Source organism: Lithobates pipiens, unplaced genomic scaffold (genome assembly GCF_037356315.1).
Source record: "Lithobates pipiens isolate NorthernLeopardFrog02 unplaced genomic scaffold, aLitPip1_a1.2 Scaffold_8, whole genome shotgun sequence".
NCBI classification, from domain to species: domain Eukaryota; kingdom Metazoa; phylum Chordata; class Amphibia; order Anura; family Ranidae; genus Lithobates; species Lithobates pipiens.
Genome location: NW_027507903.1, coordinates 202,833,481 through 202,857,088, shown reverse-complemented (window position 1 = coordinate 202,857,088; position 23,608 = coordinate 202,833,481). Strand labels below are relative to the sequence as shown.

Genomic DNA, 23,608 nt, shown 5'->3' with positions numbered 1-23,608 from the left:
TACATTTCTTAAGTACAGCAGAAAACTGGCGCTGCATGACCGGAACGTCAGAGGCATGTATCAACAATTGCGGAGAACCAACGGGCTGATACATTAAATATTTAGTCAACCAAAATAAGGCAGACATCAGGGGCTCAGAGGCTTGACGAATAATGATCAACCTTACCTTGCCCAAAGGATCAGTCTTGCTGAATCTCAAAAATATCTGAAAAAAATTATTACCCACGGAAACATCAGAAAACAAATTGTAGGAATATGCACAGAGTTCAGAAAGGCATTCCACAAGGACCACGTGGCGTTGTAATTCGTCCATGTGGAAGGAGCCAGGGAGTCAATTATAGCAGAATTCGCAGATCGTAAATTACGGACCATAAGTGTTCCGGGCAAGGAAGACCAAGAAGATCCGCTTCTGGGGCCAGAGTACGAAATCTATCCACCTGAAAACGCGAAAGAGAATCAGAAATTATGTTAGAATAACCCAGGATATATTTAAATTTAATCCATAGGTTCAATTCTAGGCACTTAAAAATAATACAACACAATACAGCCAAAACCGGTAAAGGTTTGAAGACAAGCAGTTAATGGCATATGCTACTCCTTTATTGTCAGAATGGAATAACAAAATGAGAATTGCGTAAGTGAACACCCCAAAGCTCTAACGAAACCAAAATTGGGAACAACTCAAGGAGAACTATGTTTTTTGTAAAATCCATGGTATGCCAACATTCAGACCAATATGGGCTGACCAATGACCCTGGTAAAAGGCACCATAGCCCGAACTACCGGCCGCATCAGTAAATAAAGAGAGACAACTGAAGCATCCTGAAAAGATGTCTGCCAAAAAGAGCGGCCATTGAAAGATATAAAAAATGTATTCCAGACCAACAAATTTGCTACCAAAGGAGCAGATATGCAAACAAAATGATTCTGTGATTTATAACCAGCAATAGCGTTGTATAACCGCTTGGAAAAAATGTGGCCTATAGGGATATTACGGGTCGCAAAGGCGAGTAAGCCCAATAAAGATTGCAAAGTGTGGACAGTCACTTTACGTTTAGAAAGGACAAAAGAAATCATAAAACGTAAACGGTTCAATTTAGCCTGAGGTAGACAGCATTCCATATTAACAGCGTCGATGGTAAAACCCAGGAATTCTAAACAAGTAGTAGGCCAAACTGATTTCTCAGTGGCCAACGGGACCCCAAAACGCTGGAAAGTTAAACGAAATTCTGTGAACAAATATAAACATTCAGAAGTATCAGCTGGACTGCAAAACAAAAAATTATCCAAATAATGTAAGACATTACCTGAACCAGTCAAAAAATTAACCACCCATTCCAAAAAAGATGAAAACGATTCAAAATAAGTACAAGACAACGAACAGCCCATTGAAAGGTACTTGTCATAGTAATAAAAACCTTCATGGCGAAAACCCAAATGAGTTAAAGAGGAAGTATAGGCAAAAAATAAAAAATAAAAAAACCACACCCTGTAAGGCAAAGGCACAATGAGCTAGTATGCATAGCATACTAGCGCATTATGAATAACTTACCTGAGAACGAAGCCGCCGAAGCGGTCCTCCGTCTTCCTCTTCGCCGCTGCCATGTATCCAAGAGCGACTTCCAGGTCTCGCTGCTCTGGCGCTGTGATTCGCCGGAGCCGCGATGAAGTCACTCCCGCGCATGCACATGGGAGCCGACACGAGCGGCATATCGGCGCGATCTGCGGCCTGCCCAGTGTGCCTGCGCGCCGCTGTCTATGGCGCATGCGCCGTAGACAGTGGTGGCTGTCTTCGGGTACATATCTCCTAAACTGTATAGGTTTAGGAGATATTTCTTGGACCTACAGGTAAGCCTTAATCTAGGCTTACCTTTAGGTCAAAGTTGGTTGTAAGGGTTTACAACCACTTTAAAAGCTGAAAGGTGTATGGGCAACAGACGAAATGCATATTTAATGTCAGCTTTGGCCATAAATACTCTCAAGTGACGGATCTTAAAAATCGCTTCATCAAATGACACATACGTAACAGTACTCAAATTGGGATCAATTTCATCATTTTGAGAAAAACCAGTAGAATAAAGCCCCATACACACTATCAGTTTGTCTGCTGATTTTTTCCATCAGATTTACCAAAACCATATAATATGAGGTCTAACCTTAGGGGTTTCAATGTGTATGCAATCAGGCAGGCCCTTGTACTACATGGTTTTGGTAAACCTGAAGGAAAAAATCAGCAGACAATCTGATAGTGTGTATGGGGCTTAAGACAAAATGATGTATAAAGGGGAAAACTATTTGGTTCCTTCTTAGGGATCAAACCTAAAAGGAGAAACTCGAAAATCATCAAAACGGAGGAACCAAAAAGGGGCCTACCACCCTGCTGCCAGATACTTCCTTTGAAATTGTATCCGAAACGATAGCAGGCAAAAGGCGAAGTTCTCACAACAAAGGCAACCAGGACCAGAAAATCGTGGCAATTGAAAACCAAACGAAAAACCATTAATGAGAACTTCCGCCTTCTGACGGTTTGGCCAAATGCGAAGGAACGGAAGCATGGCGGAGAGTTTCACCGGTGTGACTCCCAGCATGAAAATTATAATTAGAAGGAGCACCCGTAGTAGAATGTCATTTTTTAAAACAACAGGAGGCAAGATGATTACCAGAACAGGAAGCACATTCATGCTTATAACGGCACGAATTCGGCCATTTACACTGCCCCTCATTAAAACGAAAACCTTTCTTAAATTGTGAATTTTGAGGAGACGGACTTGGTAAATTAGGTTTGCGAGGTATAAGAAGATTTAACCACAGATCTACATCCTCTGACCCCCAGGTTAAATTTTTATGCACTGCAAGTTTTTGACGAAAAGACTCGGTCGTAAAAAAACCAAGCTAACCTTGGAAAATTTTTGTATGCTTCAAGAATTATTTCCAGGTGTCTGAACAAACCGCTGCAAAGTTCAGGACGTTTTTCTCCCAAAACGTTCGCAACAATACAATAAGCCTGGAGCCAGTTGTTAAAAGTACGCGGCATAGATTTTTTTCTTGTCATCATCATTTTTATTCGAATCTTTAATATCCAAATGATTTTCTTTGAACGATGGCAAGAGAGAAAGAATCTCAATATATTCCCCTTTCCATATTTTATTCTTGACTGATGGCGATAAATGGAAACCAAGAGGAGAGATTTCACACGCCATCGCTTTCTTGAAACAGCACTCACGGATAACATGAGAAGTGTTCGGCCAAGGCAAAACATTAACGTCAGCAACAGGTGCATTATGCACAGGCGAACGTAAATCTATAGCAGGCAAATTTCCAATATTTAAATCAGAAAACCTTTTTTTTTTAATTATCAGCAAGTGAAGCAAAAGAAGACAGCCATAACATAATGTTATGTAATTGATTAGACTCACCACTAGGTGCCATCTGAGGCATAGATTGTGAAACCACAGGTCGAGCAGATCCTGAAATGTCATCAGAAAAAGCCCTTGCAGAACTCAATGAAGAGGACACTGCTGTAGGAAAAGAAATTTCACTGATAGAATCATGAGGCAAATTCTGTACAGGAGAATGTGACACATTCAGTATTTCAACATTAGTCAGCTCAGCAAGTAAATCAGAAGTCTTTGCATTACAAGTTTTAGCACTAGAATCAAATCCTGACATGTAAAAGCAAAGGAGAAATAACTACTTAAAGAGGAGCTGCACCTTTAAAAAAAAATATTAAAAGCCAGCAGCTACAAATATTGCAGCTGCTGACTTTTAATAAATTGACACTTACCTGTCCCAGGGTCCAGCGATGTCGGCGGCAGATGATGAGCAATCGCTCGTCTCTCCACTGCCCCCGCCGCCATCCTCTGTCAGGGAATCGGGCAGTGAAGCATTGTGGCTTCACTGCCAGTTCCCTACTGCACGTGCACGAGTCTCTCTGCGCGTCTCCACTGGTCCCCGCTGTGTCCTGGGAACTGTGTGTTTCCCAGAACACAGCGGGGGGGGGGGGGGGGGGGGGGGCATCTGCGGCTAGCTTGTCCTGGAAGTGGGTGCAGATACCTGGATTATCCAGGTATCTGCACCCCCCTCCCCCCTGAAAGGTGCCAACTGTGGCACCGGAGGGGAGGAGGGATCAGATGAGCGGAACTTCCACTTCAGGGTGGAGGTCCACTTTAAGCCCTGGACCATTTTGCAGCTAAAGGACCAGGCCCCTTTTTGCAATTCGGCACAGCGTTGCTTTAACTGACAATTGCGCGGTTGTGTGACGTGGCTCCCATTTATGACTACGTCATTATGGCGGACACGTCAGACAATTTTGGGACCATTGGCATTAATACAGCGATCAGTGCAATTAAAAATGCATTGATTACTGTAAAAATGTCAAGGGGTTAACACTAGGGGGCAGTGTAGGGGTTAAGTGTGACCTAATGTGTGTTTTTTTACTGTAGGAGGCGTGGCTTGGCGTATAGGTACGTTGCCCTTTAAGAGCCCAGCCGTGCCATTCTGCCAACGTATATTGGCGTGAGGCGGTCCTTAAGTGGTTAACAGGTAATATAGTAGCTTTTTTTCTAAACAGATTTTCCGCCACCACTTTTACCTTTATATTTACCTTTCAGTGGGGGTCCCCGGGATTCGATCCTGCGGACCGTCTGCATATTAACAGGCTGCTCAATGCCAGGTTCAACTGCGCATGAGCCGGTTTCCCAAGCCAGCAGACGAAGTGACTGGACGTTCGGCCGGCGTCATCAGAGGCGGGACCGGAGAGCTGTCCATCACCGAAGGGGCCCATGAGACTGTTGGATGACGAACAAGAGGAGGGGCCTTGGGAGGAAATGACATACCTGAAGTTCCCGGAAGAGAAACCTGCGATGAAGGAGGTTGTGGGAAAGAAAGAGGGAGAGAAGGGGAGGAAAAAGAAGGGGATGGATCAGACGGAGGAACCAAGGAAAGGCAAAAACGCATCTAGGAGTCCCCGTCCAGAGCGGAGGCCCGCTCCATCATCTGACGCAGTAGCTTTTCCATGACGACAGCAGAGAGGAGGCAAGTACAGATGTTTCTCCTTGAAGCGCTGCCGTTGAAGTGATGACCGTAAATTTTTTCCTTTTCTCATATAGGTTCTTCAAGTCACCTGACCTTCTTAAAAAACTGATAGTTTATCAATAAAGTTTATTAACAGTTAAAATAATAACCATCAACTGTTTGTTTCAGTCCCTGGTCCCATAGGCAGGGGTTGCTATTTAGCTCTTCCTGCCTTTCAATCCAGCTGTGAAACAAAGCATCTAAGCCATGACATGCGTACCCCCCCCCCCTCCCCTACTGCTGCCTCTGCAGCTAAAGGGGGTAGTGCTTGAGTGGTGGTAAAATTACAGCTCAACCACAATGTTTTACCACCCCCCAAACTGGGAATACTATAGGTGATGATACACCAAGTTATATTCCCTGATCACTCATATAGAAGTGACCATTACAGTACAATGGTTTTGATACAGTGTCTGGTGTATAATCAGACAGTGGAAAACTTTCACACATGGTATCTCCATACTCGAGTAGCAGCAGAATGTGTGTTGAGGTGTAATGCTTAGTAAATTTCTGATTAGATTCACAACTTTGTGCAAAAAAAAAAAAAAAAAATTGTGGCTATGGCCAAAGCTTTTTTTGGCCATACTTCTCCTATGGATCACAGGAGTGCATTTCGTCTGCACTCATGTGATCCTATTTCAGCCGACATTTAGCTGAAGGCCGCTGTCATCTGACCTCACAGAGCCAGGTGAAGGAGAAAAGATGGAAGGCGCGTGATCCGACGCTATGATCAAAAAACGTATACAGTTTATTCACATAAAAAAAATGATAAAAGCATATGCAAATGTAGCGCCCGCTCCTGAAGAGCACGCGCTATGTTTTTGAAATTTAATGTTACACCTGAACTTCAGTTTGGTTTGGGTATAATTGTTCCAAATTTTGACCTCAGCATCAGTCTGACTGGTCTATAGGGTGTTCAGCCTGGCCATAGGGGGTACTGTCTCTTCTGGCAGGCATGGAACTACAGTCTGGTTGGGTGCTTTAAGGTTACTTTCCCTCGGAGCCCGCCCAGTGGGAGTGTCACTCTTTCTGTGCATTCTGGGAGAGGGTACTTAAGATGCGGATGTCACATGGTTCGGGGTTTCCGGGCCAGAAGTATGTTCCGACTCCATGGTCCTGGTTCTCCTGACCAGCCCCCAGGAAGGCTATGGCCTGGGGTGCGGATCCACCCGACTTTATGTCTCGGGGCTTGCTAGTCTGAGGCAAGGATACTAAAGAAAGGATTCGGAGGTGGTCCAGCGCCATCTCCGGGTGTGGAGAGGCCCAGTAACTTCGTAGCTATCCAGGGGAGGACTCTTCAGAAGGCCACGTACGGGTTGGCTTCTTAGCAAGAGCCTGGTGAGGCTGAGGGACCTAAGTGAATCCAATCTTGTGGGTATACAACAAACAACAACAAACTGGCTGAAAGATCCAGGTATCACACGAGTGTTCTACAAGTCCTAGTTTCTTACATGTTCTACAACGTCTGTGGCAGAGACTTATTCCTGATTTAAGCACCTTGTTGGCTGCTAGGCCTTGTGAGAGAGGGACTGTCCAACGTGAGTGAACATCCAGCTGTAAATGGCTATTCTCTGGATTTAGTCGAAGTAAGCAAGTCCTTTATTATTGACTTTGACACTAAGAGTACCTGAACTTTCCTCCTAACCCTCTAATCCTATACTAAGACTGTTCGTTAAAGGGATTTTTATTTGCCAAAAAACGTAGTTATGCAGATCTGTCGTCAGTCTCTAAAGTTTCTGGGCCATCTACCACGGGAAACCCCTAGACGCAAATCAAGGCAAAGAAGGTAACAGTAAGCCCACTCAAACCAGCAGCTCCTTCGGGGGTTAGTGCTACATAAAGTATCTACGCATTCTTAAACTCAATTTAACAACATATCACATTAAAAACGTGTTTTTAAAAACAGGCATGCCCATACAAGGGCAAGCATTCAAAAGGTGGGCTAATGTCCTCTTCATCGGAGCCTTGAGTAGCAATAATAAGTCTGCACAAGATAGATCTAGAGATATATGAGTGTGGACCAATATGAAAGGTGAGAGGGTAGTAGGGAGATGTTACGTGATGATTACTCCTTAGCTTTGCAGCTATCCATGTCCCAGTGCTCTAAATGGAATGGACACCAAAAAGATGTGTGTATAGTATCAAGTATATGGAGCAAAATGTTGAAACGAGAGTCTATACAGTGCAGACCCTGAGATGTATAAGAGTGAAATTATAATTAAATAGAAATGTTTACAGAGCCAGTCCAGGCTCCGAAAAGATCCCAACCATATGGTTGGGATCCACCCAAAAGCCTAGACTGGAAACAGGCTCAGCCCCTCCCTCTGCCTTCCACAGCCCAGCGCTGGAGGGGAGAGCAGAGAGCTGCTGACTGACAGTAAGGGCTCTCTGCTCAGAGCCGAGTGACCAGTGGTGTCTGCTTGCTCAGTTCTCACTGCAGGGGGACAATGAGTTAAATTGTTTAAAACTTCAATCACTTTCCTTCAAAAACTTGAGGCAATAAAGACAAATGTCAAAAGACTCACTCTGCCTTTCAGAAAATACCTTTGAGTGTTTGCTTTTCAAAATAGAGCCATTCTGTTTTTTCAGGGCCTCCAAACGTGATGTGAAGTCAGTGAATGAGATGCGTTATGTATGGCCCTTGAAAGCCCAAAAAGGTGTGCCCTGGACTTTGAGCCCCTCTATGCATGTAGCCTGTGAAAAAAGTATCCTCAGGAGGCATAGCAGAATGTGTTTTGGGGTGCAATTCCAAGTATGCCTATGCTGTTTGTATGAAAAACCTTGTTAAAGAGGAGGGCAGTTTAATTTTTTTTTTTAAAACACTGCAAACTGCAAACACTGCAGCTGCTGACTTAATAAGCCGACTTACCTGTCCTGGGCGCCCGCGATGTCGGCCGCCCAAGGCCGACCCATCCCTCGGCTCTCGGGTCCCGGCGCCGCCATTCTTTCTAAGGGAAACAGGCAGTGGAGCCTTGCGGCTTCACTGCCCGTTTCCTACTGCGCATGCGCGAGTCGCGCAGCGCTTTGTGAATGGGACGCGCTGTGTTCTGGGACACACAGTTCCCAGAACACAGCACGACCCATTACCCAGAAGACAACGCGATGAGAAGAAAGAAGATCTCCGCGGAGGAGGAAGAGGCAGATTAGTATTATGTGCCTAGCAACAGGCATTTCTGGTAAGTAAAAAAAAAAAAATTTTCATTTTTTTTTAGATTTTTTTCTAATTTTTAATGTATTTTTTTTTTCAGGGTGGCCCTCCACTTTAAGATAGCAACTTTGTGGAGAAAACAAAAAACACATTTCTTAATTTTCCAAAAAATTGTGAGAACAAATTACAACTTCAAAAACCTCATCATGCCTCTTTCTTAATACCAAAGACAGTCTGCGTTGCAAAAAGGGGTAATTTGGGGGTTATTGTACTGTCCTGACATTTCAGGGCCTCAAGAAATTAGATAGTACATCAGGATTGATCAATTTTCAGATACATTATACTACCAAAAATATTGGGACACCTGCCTTTACACACACATGAACTTTAATGGCATGCCAGTCTTAGTCCGGGTTCAATTTTGCGTTGACCCACCCTTTGCAGCTATAACAGCTTCAACTCTTCTGGGAAGGCTGTCCACAAGGTTTAGGAGTGTGTCTATGGGAATGTTTGACCATTCTTCCAAAACACATTTATGAGGTCAGGCACTGATGCTGGACAAGAAGGCCTGCCTCGCAGTCTGTGCTCAAATTCATCCAAAAATGTTCTAATCGGGTTGAGGTCAGGACGGGTTGAGGAGCAGGACTGCCAAGTTCCTCCACACCTAACTCGCTCATCCATGTCTTTAAGGAACATGCTTTGTGCACTGGTCCAAATCATTTGATTGAGGGGGGGGGGGGGGATTATGACGTGGGGTTGTTTTTCAGGGGTTGGGTTTGGCTCCTTAGTTCCAGTGAAGGGAGCAATTAAGGCATAAGCATACCAAGACATTTTGGACAATGTCATGCTCCTAACTTTGTGGGAACAGTTTGGGGATAGTCCCTTCCTGCTCCAACATGACTGCACACCAGTGCACAAAGCAAGGACCATAGAGACCTGGATGAGCAAGTTTGGGGTGGAGGAACCTGACTGGCCTGCACAGAGTCCTGACCTCAACCTGATAAAACAGCTTTGAGATGTGAGCCAGGCCTTCTCTTCAACATCAGTCCCTGACCGCACAAATGTGCTTCTGGAAGAATAGTCAAACTTCCCCAGAGAGATACACACTAAGTTCCTGTGTTTTAGGTGTCCCAGTACGTTTGGTAAAATAGAGAGTCTCTCTCATAACTTTACCACAGACTGAATAATATACATTGATTGGGGTTATTTTTTTTTACCAAAAGAAATCAGTAAATGTCATTTAAATGGTGAAAGTGCCGATAGCTGAAAAAAGGCCTGGAATGGAAGGGGGTAAAATCCTTTATTGGACTCTAGTACCCTAAAAAGAAAAAAAAAAAACACACACTCTCTAAGAACGTCATCAAATACACACACACACACACACACACACCTTCCTGCAGCACAATAAAAAATTTTTTTAAACAATAGGAATCTTGCACATTATGTATATCGCAAATAAAACAGCAAATAAAACAGCCCAGTAATGAAATGTAACTAAATATTTATTTTTGCTAAAAATGGCTTCTAATGATATAGTGCAATCACTGGAATTAAAATTAGAAGCAGTGAGTATAAAAGTGTCTATTTACCAAACATGGAAATGGAAACAAGACGTCAGCAGTATAGGCAAAACTTTCACTGTAAAAGCAACTAGCTGCTATATTGTATGTAAGTGCATCATCGGGTAAACATGCAACTTGCTTATATATAAAAAAAAAAAAAAAAAAAATTAATTTACATTTGTTTCTTAATCAGTTCAGATTTACAGTCCTGTTCACCTTCTAGAAGGTATATATTCAGTAATATCACTTACACTAACTTACATTTCACTAATGCCTAAACATTAAAAACAAGACTTTTTGGGGTTGATTTACTAAAACTGGAGAGTGCAAAATCTGGTGCAGCTCTGCATAGAAACCAATCAGCTTTTAACTTCAGCTTGTTCAATTAAAAGCGTTAACAAAAAAAAAAAAAAAAAAAAAAAAAACACGTGGAAGCGGATTGGTTTCCATGCAAAACTGCCCCAGATTTTGCCCTCTCCAGTTTTAGTAAATCAATGTCATTGTGTTACGTTATTGCACAGATGAAAGAGAAAAACAAAAACGGCATTAGGGTACATTCACATCTAAGCATTTAAAAATGTTTGCTATAATGTAACATGTAAAGTGTGCGAAATGCGTTACAATTTATTTCAATTAAAAGCCAGTTTTGGTGCAAAATTGCAATTCAAACCTTGTTAACGCAATCCTTCCAAATCACACAGCACTGAAAATCCATTCGGAAGAATAGTACAAAGCTCCTCATAATTTAAACTGTACTGGTGTGAATGCACCCCTAAGGTTTACTAGAAACAGGCTGTTATAAAGGATAATAAAAAGAGCTCATTGTGAAGTTCAGAGTTATTAACACAAAAAGTTTAATTCCTTCACTGTAACATTTTAAATAGCTAGGAAGTACATAGTGAAGAGGTTTTTGCAGTTATTAAAAAGGAACAAACTGAAACAGTTGCTATGACGTTCTAATCGGTAATAGGCCATTTCAATGGAGAATAGTTTACTTTATTGTGAAGTTCAGTTATGGTAAAAACACAAAATGTTCTTTTCCTTCAGTCTGACATTTCCTAAATGTATAGAGGAAGTTCATAGAGAAGAGGTTAATCTATAGTACCACAGTAGGAGCGGACTATAGGAGAACATAGGACCATTGGGATCTAATTCCTGTATAAACATATAAAATTTGTCAGAAAAGGAAGTTTTTTATTTTACATTTTGTGCAATTATTTATGAAATGTACAGCAATACCTCGGATTGCGAGTAGCGCGGTTAACAAGTGTTTCGCAATACGGGCAATTATTATTTTTTTTTTTATTCTGACTCTGTTTGCAAGTGCTGTCTCGCAAAACAAGCAGGATTCAAGCTGTGCAGTGCCGCATCTGGTCAGAGGTGAGGGGGCACCGGTGACACTGGGAAAAGTTCAGAAATACTCGGAAACGCTCCGTTCCCGAGTGCAGCCAAGCGGTCTCCGAGTATTTCCGAGTCTCTCTGGTGCCCCCCCACCTCCGGCCATATGCAGTATTGCATGCAACAGAAGTCAATGTGGAACGAATTATCTTTGTTTCCATTGACTCCTATGGGGAAATTCGCTTTGATATGCGAGTGCTTTGGATTACAAGCATTCTCCTGGAACAGATTATGCTCGTAATCCAAGGTTCCACTGTAATGATACGCTACTAGAACACCTTTAGCACTCCTTAAAAACATTCCACCAATGGCTGGGGTCAGTGACAATCAAGGCCTGAAGGGACCTCTAAGTAAGGTCATTTACATACTGCAGACCCAAGAGTAGACCCAGAGATCCGCAGGTTATACCTTTTCAAACTTATCTTTTGCATTGTTATCACCTGAATAGGAAACACTTAAGTGGAAAAAATGTAATCTGATCTTTTTATTTTTATAGCGCAAATATGTGGATAAATGGGTCAGGCATGACCAAAGTCCTGGGTACAACCCAAAAGCAACAGGTATGTGATATTGAAAGCAGAAGATTTCATTTTATGCTCTATGACCTTGTGGTTTCAGCACTGCTGGCTGAACAGCACATAATAGGCCTTCAACATTTTCCACATAGTATGTCATTTACGTATTTGTATAAGGGACAGTGTACATCATTACACAGAACATTGTGGCCCCTCATTGTCCCATTCTAAATTTCCCCCTTCTCATTTGACAGACAGCAACTTTAGAAAAACAAGTAAATTAAAAAAAAGCTGATAGAAAAGAAAGACAGTGGAAAGTGATTAGGGGAGGATAGAACTGACCTATTAAACAACCTGTTCCGAAGAAGTGGTTCCTACGTAGGAATTCTTGAGGGAATTCTTATCACTTAGTAACACCTCAACGACAAACTCCAAAATACATATTTTAATGCAGTCGGTACCCACAAGGATTAAATGAGTATTATGTCTAGGGGGTTAAGGGACAACCATTATTAATGCCTCCAGCATACAAACTCCTGACCAGGGCGTTTGCTTCTTTTCTTTTGCTCCTAGTTTTCATATAGAAGTAATTTGGGTGACTGAAGCAGTAAAAGATGTAATAAATAACTGTAAACGTTCGCCAAGTACACTGGTATCTTAATGTTTCCTACCACATTGGTTCCTAATCTGCGTTTTGTGAAACTCCAAGCCATGGTGTAAAGTTACTTTTACTGTCACATTCCCAAACTGCAATGCTCCGTCTCCTCCTTATGGATGGTAATCGCTCTCTTTCTATTGTATGCCTAAAAACTAGTAGTCACAGTACTGTTCCGTAGAAACTTTATTTCAAGGAAACTCTAATGCCCCGTACACACGACCAGACTTTTCAACATCAAAAGTCAGACGGAACAATTCCGGCAGACCATTCGATCGTGTGTGGGCTGCAGCGGACTTTTGATTTGCAAAAGTCTGACAGACTTTAGAAATGGAACATGTTTAAAATTTTTCCACCAGAACTCCGCCGGACCCAGTTCCTACCGAGAAATCCGCTCGTGTGTATGCTAGTCCGACGGACAAAAACCGACGCGAGGGCAGCTATTGGCTACTGGCTATGAACTTCCTTATTCTAGTCCAGTCGTACGTCATCACGTTCAAATCCGTCGGACTTTGGTGTGATTGTGTGTGGCCAAGTCCGTCAAAACTGTCGAAAGTCTGTCGGACCTTGTCCCTCGAAAAGTCCGGTCGTGTGTAAGTGGCATTACAGTGTTTCCAGTTCCATGTCCAAGACTGAAGAGCCAACTCTTTCACAATCTCCAATCATGCAACCTCGTCAAATGGTTCTCCTCCCCCAGTCACAGAACTTGTGGGTTTCAGTTTATGTTACCTTGCATCTACTCAGGGCATACCTAGAGCATTTGGTACCCGGGGCGGATCCTGAGTACACACTCAGCCCCTTTGTCACACCTCTACGCACTCAGCCCCCAACACACCTGTACACACACACACACACACACACACACACACACACACACACACACACACACACACAGCTGTATGCACGCCCCCTCCCCCACCCCCCCCCCCCCCCCCACACACACACACACACCTGCCTCCCCCCCACACTGTATACAAACAGCCTCCTCCCTTCACTTATACTCACAGCCTCCACTTGTTTCTTCATGTCCCACGAGAGGAGCTGCAATCCAAAATATAGTACTGGCAGTACACACAAGGGGCGCACATGCAGGAAGCAGCCAGAGATGGCAGTAAAGAGCCCGACTGTGAACTGAGTAAAAGAGCAGCGGCTGCTGACTCGCATGAATATAGAGAGTTAGCGCAGCTATAGAGCACCCACCGTGCCTTGTCCCGACAACCCCTCTATGTGTGGCACCCAGAGAGGCTTGTGCCCCCCCCCCCCCATACGTATGCCACCATCTACTGAAAGCAGAGGTCCACCCACCCAACGGTAAAAAAATAAAAATAAAAAAATAAAACTCAGCAGCTACAGATACTGCAGCTGCTGACTTTTAATATATGGACACTTATGTGTCCAGGGAGCCAGCAAATCCAGCACCTTTTTGGATCGGCTACAGCCGCCACCATTGCTGGTAAGGGAACCAGGCAGTTAAAACTTTCAGCTTTACAGCTGGTTCCCTACTGAGCATGCGCAAAGAGAGCGGTGCTTTCCAATTGGCCCGGCAGCGGAGGAAGGAGGAGGGGACCGAGCTTCACCAGAATGCTGTCTCTGGAAGTGGGGAAGGGGACCTCTCAAAAACAGGTCCCTGTTGCCCCCTCCTCCCTGAAAGGTGCCAAATGTGGCACCGGGGGGGGTGGACGAATAAGCACACATTCCACTTTTGGGTGGAACTCCGCTTTAATAAGACAACTGAGGGCACAAAAATAAAATAGATCTTCCTGTAGTGCCATGAGGCCAGCATCCAGTACACGGTGTCCATTTGTAACTGCATTAAGTTGTTCTAACTAATAAAAAAAATCTAAAATATGTAGAAGCACCAGAATTTGGGAACAGGACAGTAAGATATTCTATAAGTACGCTTGTGTTTTATGCATATTGTAGAAACCATATGCAATTACAGCATTAAGAAATTATAGAAATATGAAATTAAAATAGGTTTTATGATACCCGTTTCTTGGAACAGTCACTATTCATTAGCAAAATAAAGTACAACTCTGGAATGTAAAGAACGACTCTAGAAAGGGGAAAAAAAAAAAGGAATCTTTAAATGTCAATTCCCAATAATATATATTAGAGTGGCCCATTCATAAAAGTTTAAATTTATATTTTTCCATTTCTTTATATAGAAGCATCAATTTGATCTCTTGGAAATCACTGCACAAGGCATAGCTACTACAGTTCTTGCTGCTGGCTTCTGGCTCTTGTGCCGAGGGGTGCCCAGCTGCATTGTGAATACAGGTGGTGGTCCACTTGATAGACCCCATTCAGAGAACACTGCACTATCAATGAATGCAAAGTGTTTTCCGATTGGGTAAATGGAGACTCTGACATCACCTCACCACCCTTTCCCCTCCTGCCCAAACAGAGAATGCTTTGCGTATTCATTGAAAGAAAACAGTTTCCTGAATGACGCCCATGCCAAGCAAGCAACCTCCTTGGCTCACAATACAGCAGGACAGCCATTTGGCACAGGACCTGAAAGACAATGGAGGTAGTAGCGGTGCCTACTATAGCAATTTCCAGTTTTCACTGGAATTCCAGAGGTATGACACACATGCTAACATTAGCACAGGCTGGACCAATGTATGTACAAAAAAAAAAAAAGCCATACATGGAGTAGATTCCATTCTGGGCAATGGTTTCCACTTTTGCCATGAAGTTAAACATTACCTAGAAAATCCTATGTTATAATTTTGACACTTTATGTCACTTTAAGTACTCTCCACCTGTTTTTCAACCAAAATGTTGCATATATTTCACACTAGTCTAAAAACGTCATTGGTGAAGGGGAGCTGGAAATGCAAAAATCCTGAGGATGACACTGTCTACTTTTCATCATATATTACACTGTGTGTACAATGTTCTAGATCACATTTATAAGGAACACCAAGAAAAGTTTTAGCAGGAAATAAGGTTGATCGTGAGCAGGGATAAAGTCACTCTTTATAAAGAGGAGTTTGTATAACAAAAAAAAAAAAAAACACAAACACACACACACGAGTGTCACACATTCAATATTACGCAGCCACAAAATACTGTACATACATATTGAATTCTTGTGCTTCTTGATGTACTAGAAAATAAAAGAAACCTATAGTATCAATTCTTCAACAGTGAATTGAAGATAAATTGACGGCAGCCCATTTAAATCTTTGCTAAACTCCAGCACATAGACGGTGTGGTTCACTACAAAACCTCATTAGTAAATGGTCCTGTATATGCACAAGGAGAACAACAAAAAGCAGTAGACACAGACTTGTTTGTTAAAATTCTACTCAAATACAAAAAAAAAAAAAAAGAAGCAAAATACATATTAAACAGCTATGTGGCAAACAACTGTATTCCTAGTTAAAAAAAAAGAAGAAAAGAAAAAACCCTCCTCAAAATCTTTGGTGGAATATATCCCAACGGAAAAAGCTATTTTTAGAATGAAAATGAATAGTGCGACTGCGACAGTTCAAGGCCTTGCATAACAGTCCATTCAGTGTTAAATGTGCACCACAGCCTGGATAAACGCACATATTCCAAACTATTCCTTTCTTTGTCTTCTATAGTTTAAGTCTTTACAAAAATACCTATTTCTTTCAACAATAAATAAATCTCATACTCAGAGTGTAGACTCATGCTCACAACAATGACTGATGAAATCTTTCAGCGTACTAAAGTGTGTGTTCTGAAATGCATTTGATTCAAGTCCATTATTGAACCACATTCATTTATTCATTCTGTTTCTGAGGAATGCAGCCTTCCATTTCTACCACCTCTGGCCAGCCCTCGTATTTGTTGGTGTCTTTATTATTCTTGATGTGCTAAAAAGGAAAAAAAAAACACAGAATTAGTCTTTTTAACCACTTGCCAACCCAGGCCAACTTTGCCTTTCCCCTCCTTTATGTAAAAAATCTTTTTTTTTTTCTAGAAAATTACTTCGAACCTCCAAACTGGATTACATTTTTTTATTAGACACTGGGGGGGGGGGGGGGGAGTGGTCATTGCAATTTTTTTTATGTCAGAGATGGTATTTGCGCAGCAATTTTTCAAAATGCATATTTTTTTTGAAAAAAAATTTAATAAAATAAAAAATATTTGCCCCAATTTTTTTTATATAATGTGAAAGATATTACGCAGAGTAAATAGATACCCAACATGTCCCGCTTTAAAATTGCGCACGCTTGTGAGATGGCGACAAAACTACATACCTAAAAATCTCCATAGGCGACACTTTAAACATTTTTACAGGTTACCAGTTTAGAGTTACAGAGGAGGTCTTGGGCTAGAATTATTGCTCCCGCTCTAACGCTGGAGACGGGGGCACTTCAATTTATTTTATTTCTACACTTTTACTTAGAATTCCCTACCTTTTTATCACTTTTATTCCTATTACAAGGAATGTAAACATCCCTTGTAATAGGAAGAGGACAGGTACTCCTTAGAGAGATCTAGGGTCTAAAAGTCCCTCAATCTCTCCTCTATGCTGGAAAGCAAAAGGGAAAAAAGAGAAAACCACAAAAACAAAAAAAACTGCTCAGTGTTTACATCTGCTGGCACTGGAAGCAATGTCGCTTCCAGCCCTCGAGGGTCAGCTCTATGGTAAACCGCGGCCGCCAGTTTCATTCTCTGGTTCCCCAATCGCACAAGAGATCAGAGAAGTACTGGAGGGTGTTGGGAGGGGGCACCCCTCCCGCAACCTTTAAAAGCAACCAAGCAGGGAATTGCAGGCACCATTCAGATATACCCACTTACAAGTCCACAATGTCATATGGAGGACTAAGGTCAGCAAGTGGTGAAAGAGTAACTCTAGAAAAACTTGGAATACTCATCCCATGTCTACTAACATTAAGGGATCACCCTTTTCAGTAGTTAAATATGTAAATTTGTGATTGTTAAAACAAAAAACAAAAAAATAAATAAAAAAAGCCAACAAGCAATGCCACCTGATTATAAAATCAGACTTTGAACTGCAAATCATAAAAATACACAGGTTCTCTATGGGAACGTCCAAAAATAAAAGGTGCCAGCTTCAAAAAGTTATGAAACAATGCAACAGTTTTATTTAAGTTTCCGTTTGCTTCTTCTAACAAGTCACTTCACCCAATCACCCATATACTATATACAGTTCTCATAATACCCTATATTAGCCATATTTAAAAAACTCACGCCCTTCCCCTCACAGCAGCCACATATGCATTACAGTAACACAAATCCCAAATTTTAGGCTGTCCCCAGAGGGGAAATCTTCCAACGGCAACACTAGTGCTGGTGACCTGGGGGTCCCCAAGGAATTGCCTTAATTTGCAGGCATTTCCTTCCACTTCCTGTTTGGCTATGGGACCGGAAGTAAAGGGAAATCTCCCCAATGGTACACAGATGGCGAAAACAAATCTGACAGGGGTTATAACCCTTCCCCTTTCTATCCAAAATGAAAAAAAAAAAAAAAAAAAAAAAGAAGAAATGGATATGTTTGGCCTATGGTTTAACTTTAATGATAAACCTGTAAATCAATTTTAAAACCTACCAAAATGTACAAGGTGCTCAAACTTCACATCAGACCTCACAGAGGTCATGTCCCACCTCAATATTTGCAGTGCACACCAGGAATTACAACTTCTGACCACAGATTTAATAAACTCACAGATATTGCTAATCTGGAGAAAATATACAACCCTTTCAATGCCAAGAATATATCTCGTACTGCAGTCAAAGGGTTAAAATAACTTCACTGCTAGTTTGTGATTTGATTAGCAACTGTTTTTACAAAGATTGAAAGTGGTGTCCCCACCCTCCACTGCTATGGCTCAGTTTACTTTTCCCACTCTCCAACCATGACCTTCTGTAGATAAACTTCCCCATGTCCTCCCATCCCGCCTCCAAAACCTGTTGGCAACGAAATCTTCACAATTTAAACCAGTTTCTTCCTCCTCTTTAATCTCTGCCCTTTCCAATCTGACCTTTTTTTAACCTTGCAATACAAAAGTCACATTTGCACAGATTAAGGCTGCGCCTGTCAAATTGCACTGTCTTGACCCAACAATCCTCGGTCTTAAATATCAGAATGCTGCAAATAGTTGTACATGTAGCCAAAGGTCTAACCTGGGATTTTCTTGACTTCAAGTCTAAACCTCATTTCAGCTTTTCTTTTCATCAATACAAGATTTCTCTAAAGCCGGCCATAGATGGTTTGAATCTCGGCAGGAACCGGCTGAGATAGTGTGTTGATGGGGGAATAAAATGATTTTCCTTTCCTGCAACCTCGTGGCTGCAGGAAAGAAAATTGCTTTTTCTAGGGCCAGCCTTATGCCGCGTACACGCGGTCGGAGAATCCGTCGGAATGCGTCTTATCGGACCATGTCATCAGATAATCCAACTATGTGTGGTATGCATCGGACTGATCCCGTCCAAATCTCCGTCGGACCCAATTTTCCAACATGTTGGAAATATTTCCCGACCAACTGGGCCGGTCGGACGTAATCCGATTATGTGTAGAGAATTTTGATCGGACCAAGTGCCACGCATGCTCAGATCAAATTCCTACATCAAAGCCATTGGCTACTAGCCTGAATCTAGTCCCATCGTAACGAAATTACATCATCACGTTCTGAAAGATCGGATTTTTCGACAACTTAGTCCGACCGTGTATATGCAACAGTTTCGGACACAAGCCGACGGACAAAGTCCGACGGATTTGGTTGTGGAAATCTCCGACCGTGTGTACAGGGGCTTAGACGCGTCTCATTCGTAGCCATGGCCCTCTTACTAGATGCACCTGTACCTTTAAATTGTTCTTAAAAGCACACCTATTCAAAGCTGCCTCTACTCCCTCGTCATCATTACTGAGCAATGAGCTATAATTTTTCTTTCCTGATTTTATCTAGAGTCCTCCTTGCTTGGCGAGCAGTTCATTTATTAAATTGCATACATGGCACTTTGATGTATTATAAATAATTAGAATAGCGAAAACTATATTGCACTGAAAACATCACTGGTACACAAAGCCAGAAAAACATTCCAAGATTAGACTATTACCTGTTCAAAAGGACTTTTGGTCTTAATACCCTTTCCACCAACAAATACCCAGTTATCTCTGAAAGCTAAAGAATTGATTGCTGAACTTCCGAGCTCTGAAATTAGTTTCCGCGCTTCATCATTGAGTCTGCAAAACATCAAAATGTGGTGAAATAATCACAGGAAAACAAACAATTCATACATTCAAACAATTCATATTATTTTGTGGAAATACCAATAGTTACAACATAAACTGGTGCCTGCCAGGGCGTTTGACATGCAAAATATAACATTTAGATAATATTGTGCTAAATTCCAAGTATATTATACTATCCTTTATATTTTTCATTTACATTTGCACAACAAAACAATGTTGAGGAGCCTCGTAGCTATATGCTGCAAGCTGCACAGAGCGACAGAGTGGCCAGATAGTGGTTTGATAGCAGAAAGAGGAATTTTCTAGTCTCAGAGTAGAATAGAGATAGCTATAGATTATTTATCTCGCATACATTTTAACAGGAAACACTGGTGCAGACAGATTTTGCAAAAGCGAACTGAATTTGGAGCATTGTCAGAGCCAAGAAAGGAAATAAATAAAAAAAGTCTCGCAGATGCTTCATGAATTTGGCACAATACACTAACAAGCCTACTTGCAGTGTGACCCGACACCTAGATTGAGTGCTGGAGCCCCCCTTTAAATATCAGGACTTCTAGGTGTGGAGTGTTCTTCCCCCTGCCTGCCACAATGCACAATGCCAGGGAACCATTTGCCAATTCTGATCACTGTCAGATGGGTGCCTAGGTGCTTATAAGATATTCCTAGCTCCATGAAAAATGGTGACCTCCAAAAAAAAGTCACATTCCACAGGATTTACAAAGGGCCCATCAATAGATTTGAGCAGCAGGCAGTTATGAGCAGGAAGGAGTAGGCCCCTTATGGCGTTTCCTACAATGCAATGTAATGCAGAGTACACACGGTCGGATTGCCCATCGGAATTACCGACACACAAAATTTGAGATCTGGTTCTCAAATTTTCAGACAACAAAATCTGTTGTCGGAAATTTCGATTGCGTGTACACAATTCCGACACACAAAGAATCAAGCAGAAGAGCCGCACTGGCTATTGAACTTCACTTTTCTCAGCTCGTCGTACGTGTTGTACGTCACCGCGTTCTTGATGTTCGCCATTACCAACCAACTTTGTATGACTATGTGTACGCAAGACAAGTTAGAGCCAACATCCGACGGGAAAAATCCATGGATTTTGTTGTTGGAATGTCTGATCGTGTGTACGCGGCATTAGTGCGGTTAGTGGCTAGGTGCTTTCTTAGCAGGTTTTCAAGCACAGTAACTTCTTCATTTGTTATATCTTGTAGAGTCAAATGAGAAAAAAGTTTGTTTTACTTACTTTGTTGCTCCATCATCATACGTTGCCATTAACACTATCGTTCCATCTGTAATTTTCTTAACAAATTCAATGAAAGGCACTACATCTACAGAAACAAAAGTATACAGTATGTAGATATAATTGCAACATAAAACCTTTTGCTTTAAGAGCTTTAGAATTTTCTGGCAAGATTTAAAAGCCAAAAAGGAGCATAGTGCTGCCATCTTGTGGCTATTTTTGTTATTGCAACACTTACATCATTCACAGTAAGCATTCTGCAGGATACAGAGACAATCCCCCTATTGATCACTACTATTAGATGCTTTCCTCCACCTGAATTCATTTAGAACTATTGCTTTTTTTACTTTTCCATAGATAATCAGAAAAATACAATTACAAGAATTTACGAAGACTGGAAACAGCCAGAATCTGGAGCAGTGGAGCATGGCAGTCAGTTTCTAGCTTCCATTTTGCAAGCTTAAAAAGGAGAAGTCCAGCCTGAGCTTCTTTGGCTGGGCTTCTCCTATAGGTCACAGGGGAGCAATTCGTTTTGAACTGAGACCCGTTTTCAGCAGCATGATCTGAAGTCCGCTCTGCTGACGTCACACAGATCAGTCAAGGTACCGCGTCATCCCGACTCTGGAAGTCTGGATCCGCCAGGTGCTTTGACGGATGGCTGTCTTAGCCCCTCAGCAAGCTGCCCCTCCACAGCTCAGTGCTCCAATGAGCCTGGAGGAGCAGAGAAGGAGAAATGCTGACCAACAGGCAGCAGCTCTCCTCTTGGGGATCTGTGAGAACCAAGCCATCAGCGGTGATCGATTGCTCGGTTCTCAGTGCAGATGCGGCGGGCGACAGATGCAGAATCCGTCCGATGCTGCCTCCACGTAGTTAAGTATAAATATGGGGGGGGGGGGGGTATTCCCATACTTCTCTTTTAAAGTGGAACTTTACTCAGAAGTGTGAATCCTGCTAGATCACTTCAGGCTGGCCCCTTTACAGGTACAGTATTGCTGTGTAAAACATTCAAAATAAGTTTATATACTCTTTAATATCCAGCATTACACGGTTTCACCCTTCTCTGCACCTGCTCAGTTGCTCTCTATTTTTATATGGTTTTTTTTACTGGTGAATATGTAGAGCAATAAAGATGATCTAAACTCTCCTATCCTTTACAGCCAAGGTAGCCGTTTCGGGTTTGTTCAGCAGTTGCCATGGTGCTGCACATGTGATCAGTTATGGCACCAGCCATTTCACGGTTTGATAGTTTGGTTGAGGACACAAGCAAATATGACAGTTAGCAACCCCGACATTCCAGAATGTAAAGTTTTTTTTTTAACTCAATGGGTTTAGTTCCGCTTTATGATTTACTGCTGTTCAGGGGCTCTGGGCTTCAGCAAAAATGGCAGCCTCAAGCAAGAGCAAATAAGAATGCGGGAGGCAACTTACAACACACACTAATTTTGTGAAAAAGAAACAAAGGAACCGCGCTCTTCTATCATAAAATGACATATCATAAATCACCATAGTGAACAAATCTTCCATTAAATTATAAAAATACATAAAAAATGTGAAGCCTATGTATATATTCCACACGTGAATAAACTTCCTCAGTTCGTATAGGAACGATTGTGAGCACTGTGTCCTTGCTAATGCCCAATTCCTCTGCCATCAATCGTAGAGTCAGTCAAACTCATGCCAGCATTTGTCGCACTCACTTTATTATGTCTGGGGTTCTGCTTGTCAACGGCAAACTCGAGCATGGCTCATCCTCAATTTCTTTTCCATTGCGAAAGTTTTGAACTAGTTTTAAGCACATTTTCTGCTCAAGGATTCCATCCCATTGCACCAACATTTAATGCGTCTCCATCACCAAGTTTGGAACAGAACTTGATGTTCACTCGTTCCATTGCGACCCTACCTCCCACACCGACTACGTTAGACTGCCCACAGCAGGTTTACCCCGACGGTCACGTGTACCTCATGATAGGTGGCACTTCTCAACGTGTCTCTGGATAGCCACGTGCACCTGGCCCAAGCACCGAACTTCAGACACACCTCTATGTTCCTCGCTAAAGAACATTATTTATTATCAAGCTGTTATGGGTAAAGTTCCACTTTAACTTAACAAGCAGGAGTTAGAAGCGGATTGGTTACTATGCACAGATGCGTCAGATGCACCCCCCTCCCAGCTGTCAGTGCATTTTTTATTTATAATGATTTACTTTTAAATGCAACGTGAAGAAAAAAAAAAAAAAAAAAAAAAAAGAAAGAAAAGCAAATCCATCCTTACCTCCTCCCCAGAGATCATAATACTTTGTTTCTATCAGCTCTCCTGTTTTTCCTAGAACACACAAATGTTAACTTTTAAAAGCGCTTATGTATACAAAAGAAGAAAGAACTGAAATGGTTCATGCAGCAAAAAAAACAAACAAAAAATAAATAAAAGACAAAAAGAAAAAACACATTCTCTTTGGTATTTTTCAAAGATGAAGTTTGGGTATCAGCATGTTAGGCCACAAACATGATAACTTGGACTCTCCTTCTGCATTCACTGTGTGGTACACAAACACATCAATAGCAAGGAAACAAAACAAGGACAGTGCTGCAAAGTCTGGTCGTAGCAAAGAAATACATTGCTGTTTTTAGACCTAAAAGTAATCGTCACACAAGTGCAATTTAGTGGAACATTAAAAAAAAAAAAAAAAAAAAGCAGGAGATATCTTCCTTAAAAACTGAACGTCAAAAATGTACGCAGTTACAGCATCTTGATTAATATGCAGGTCTTCGCTACACCTGTAAAATTTTAAGTGGTTGTAAATTCTTACATA

General features: G+C 41.9%; 1 protein-coding gene across 4 annotated transcripts in view; it reads right to left on the bottom strand.

The window, feature by feature from the left end:
- FAM3C (FAM3 metabolism regulating signaling molecule C) overlaps positions 1–23,608 on the bottom strand; it is an 82,332-nt gene that overhangs the window by 5,785 nt on the left and 52,939 nt on the right. For 3 of the 4 annotated variants that reach the window (XM_077472454.1, XM_077472455.1, XM_077472456.1), the window contains exons 7-10: positions 23,071–23,121; positions 20,802–20,886; positions 19,414–19,540; positions 15,220–16,202 (exon numbers count right to left, since the gene is read on the bottom strand). In XM_077472454.1, the coding sequence (XP_077328580.1) occupies positions 16,110–16,202; positions 19,414–19,540; positions 20,802–20,886; positions 23,071–23,121 (356 nt within the window). In that variant the 3' untranslated portion in view covers positions 15,220–16,109. Of the gene's footprint in view, positions 1–15,219; positions 16,203–19,413; positions 19,541–20,801; positions 20,887–23,070; positions 23,122–23,608 lie in introns of those variants that run through there. The other variant, XM_077472457.1, reaches the window with a different exon arrangement.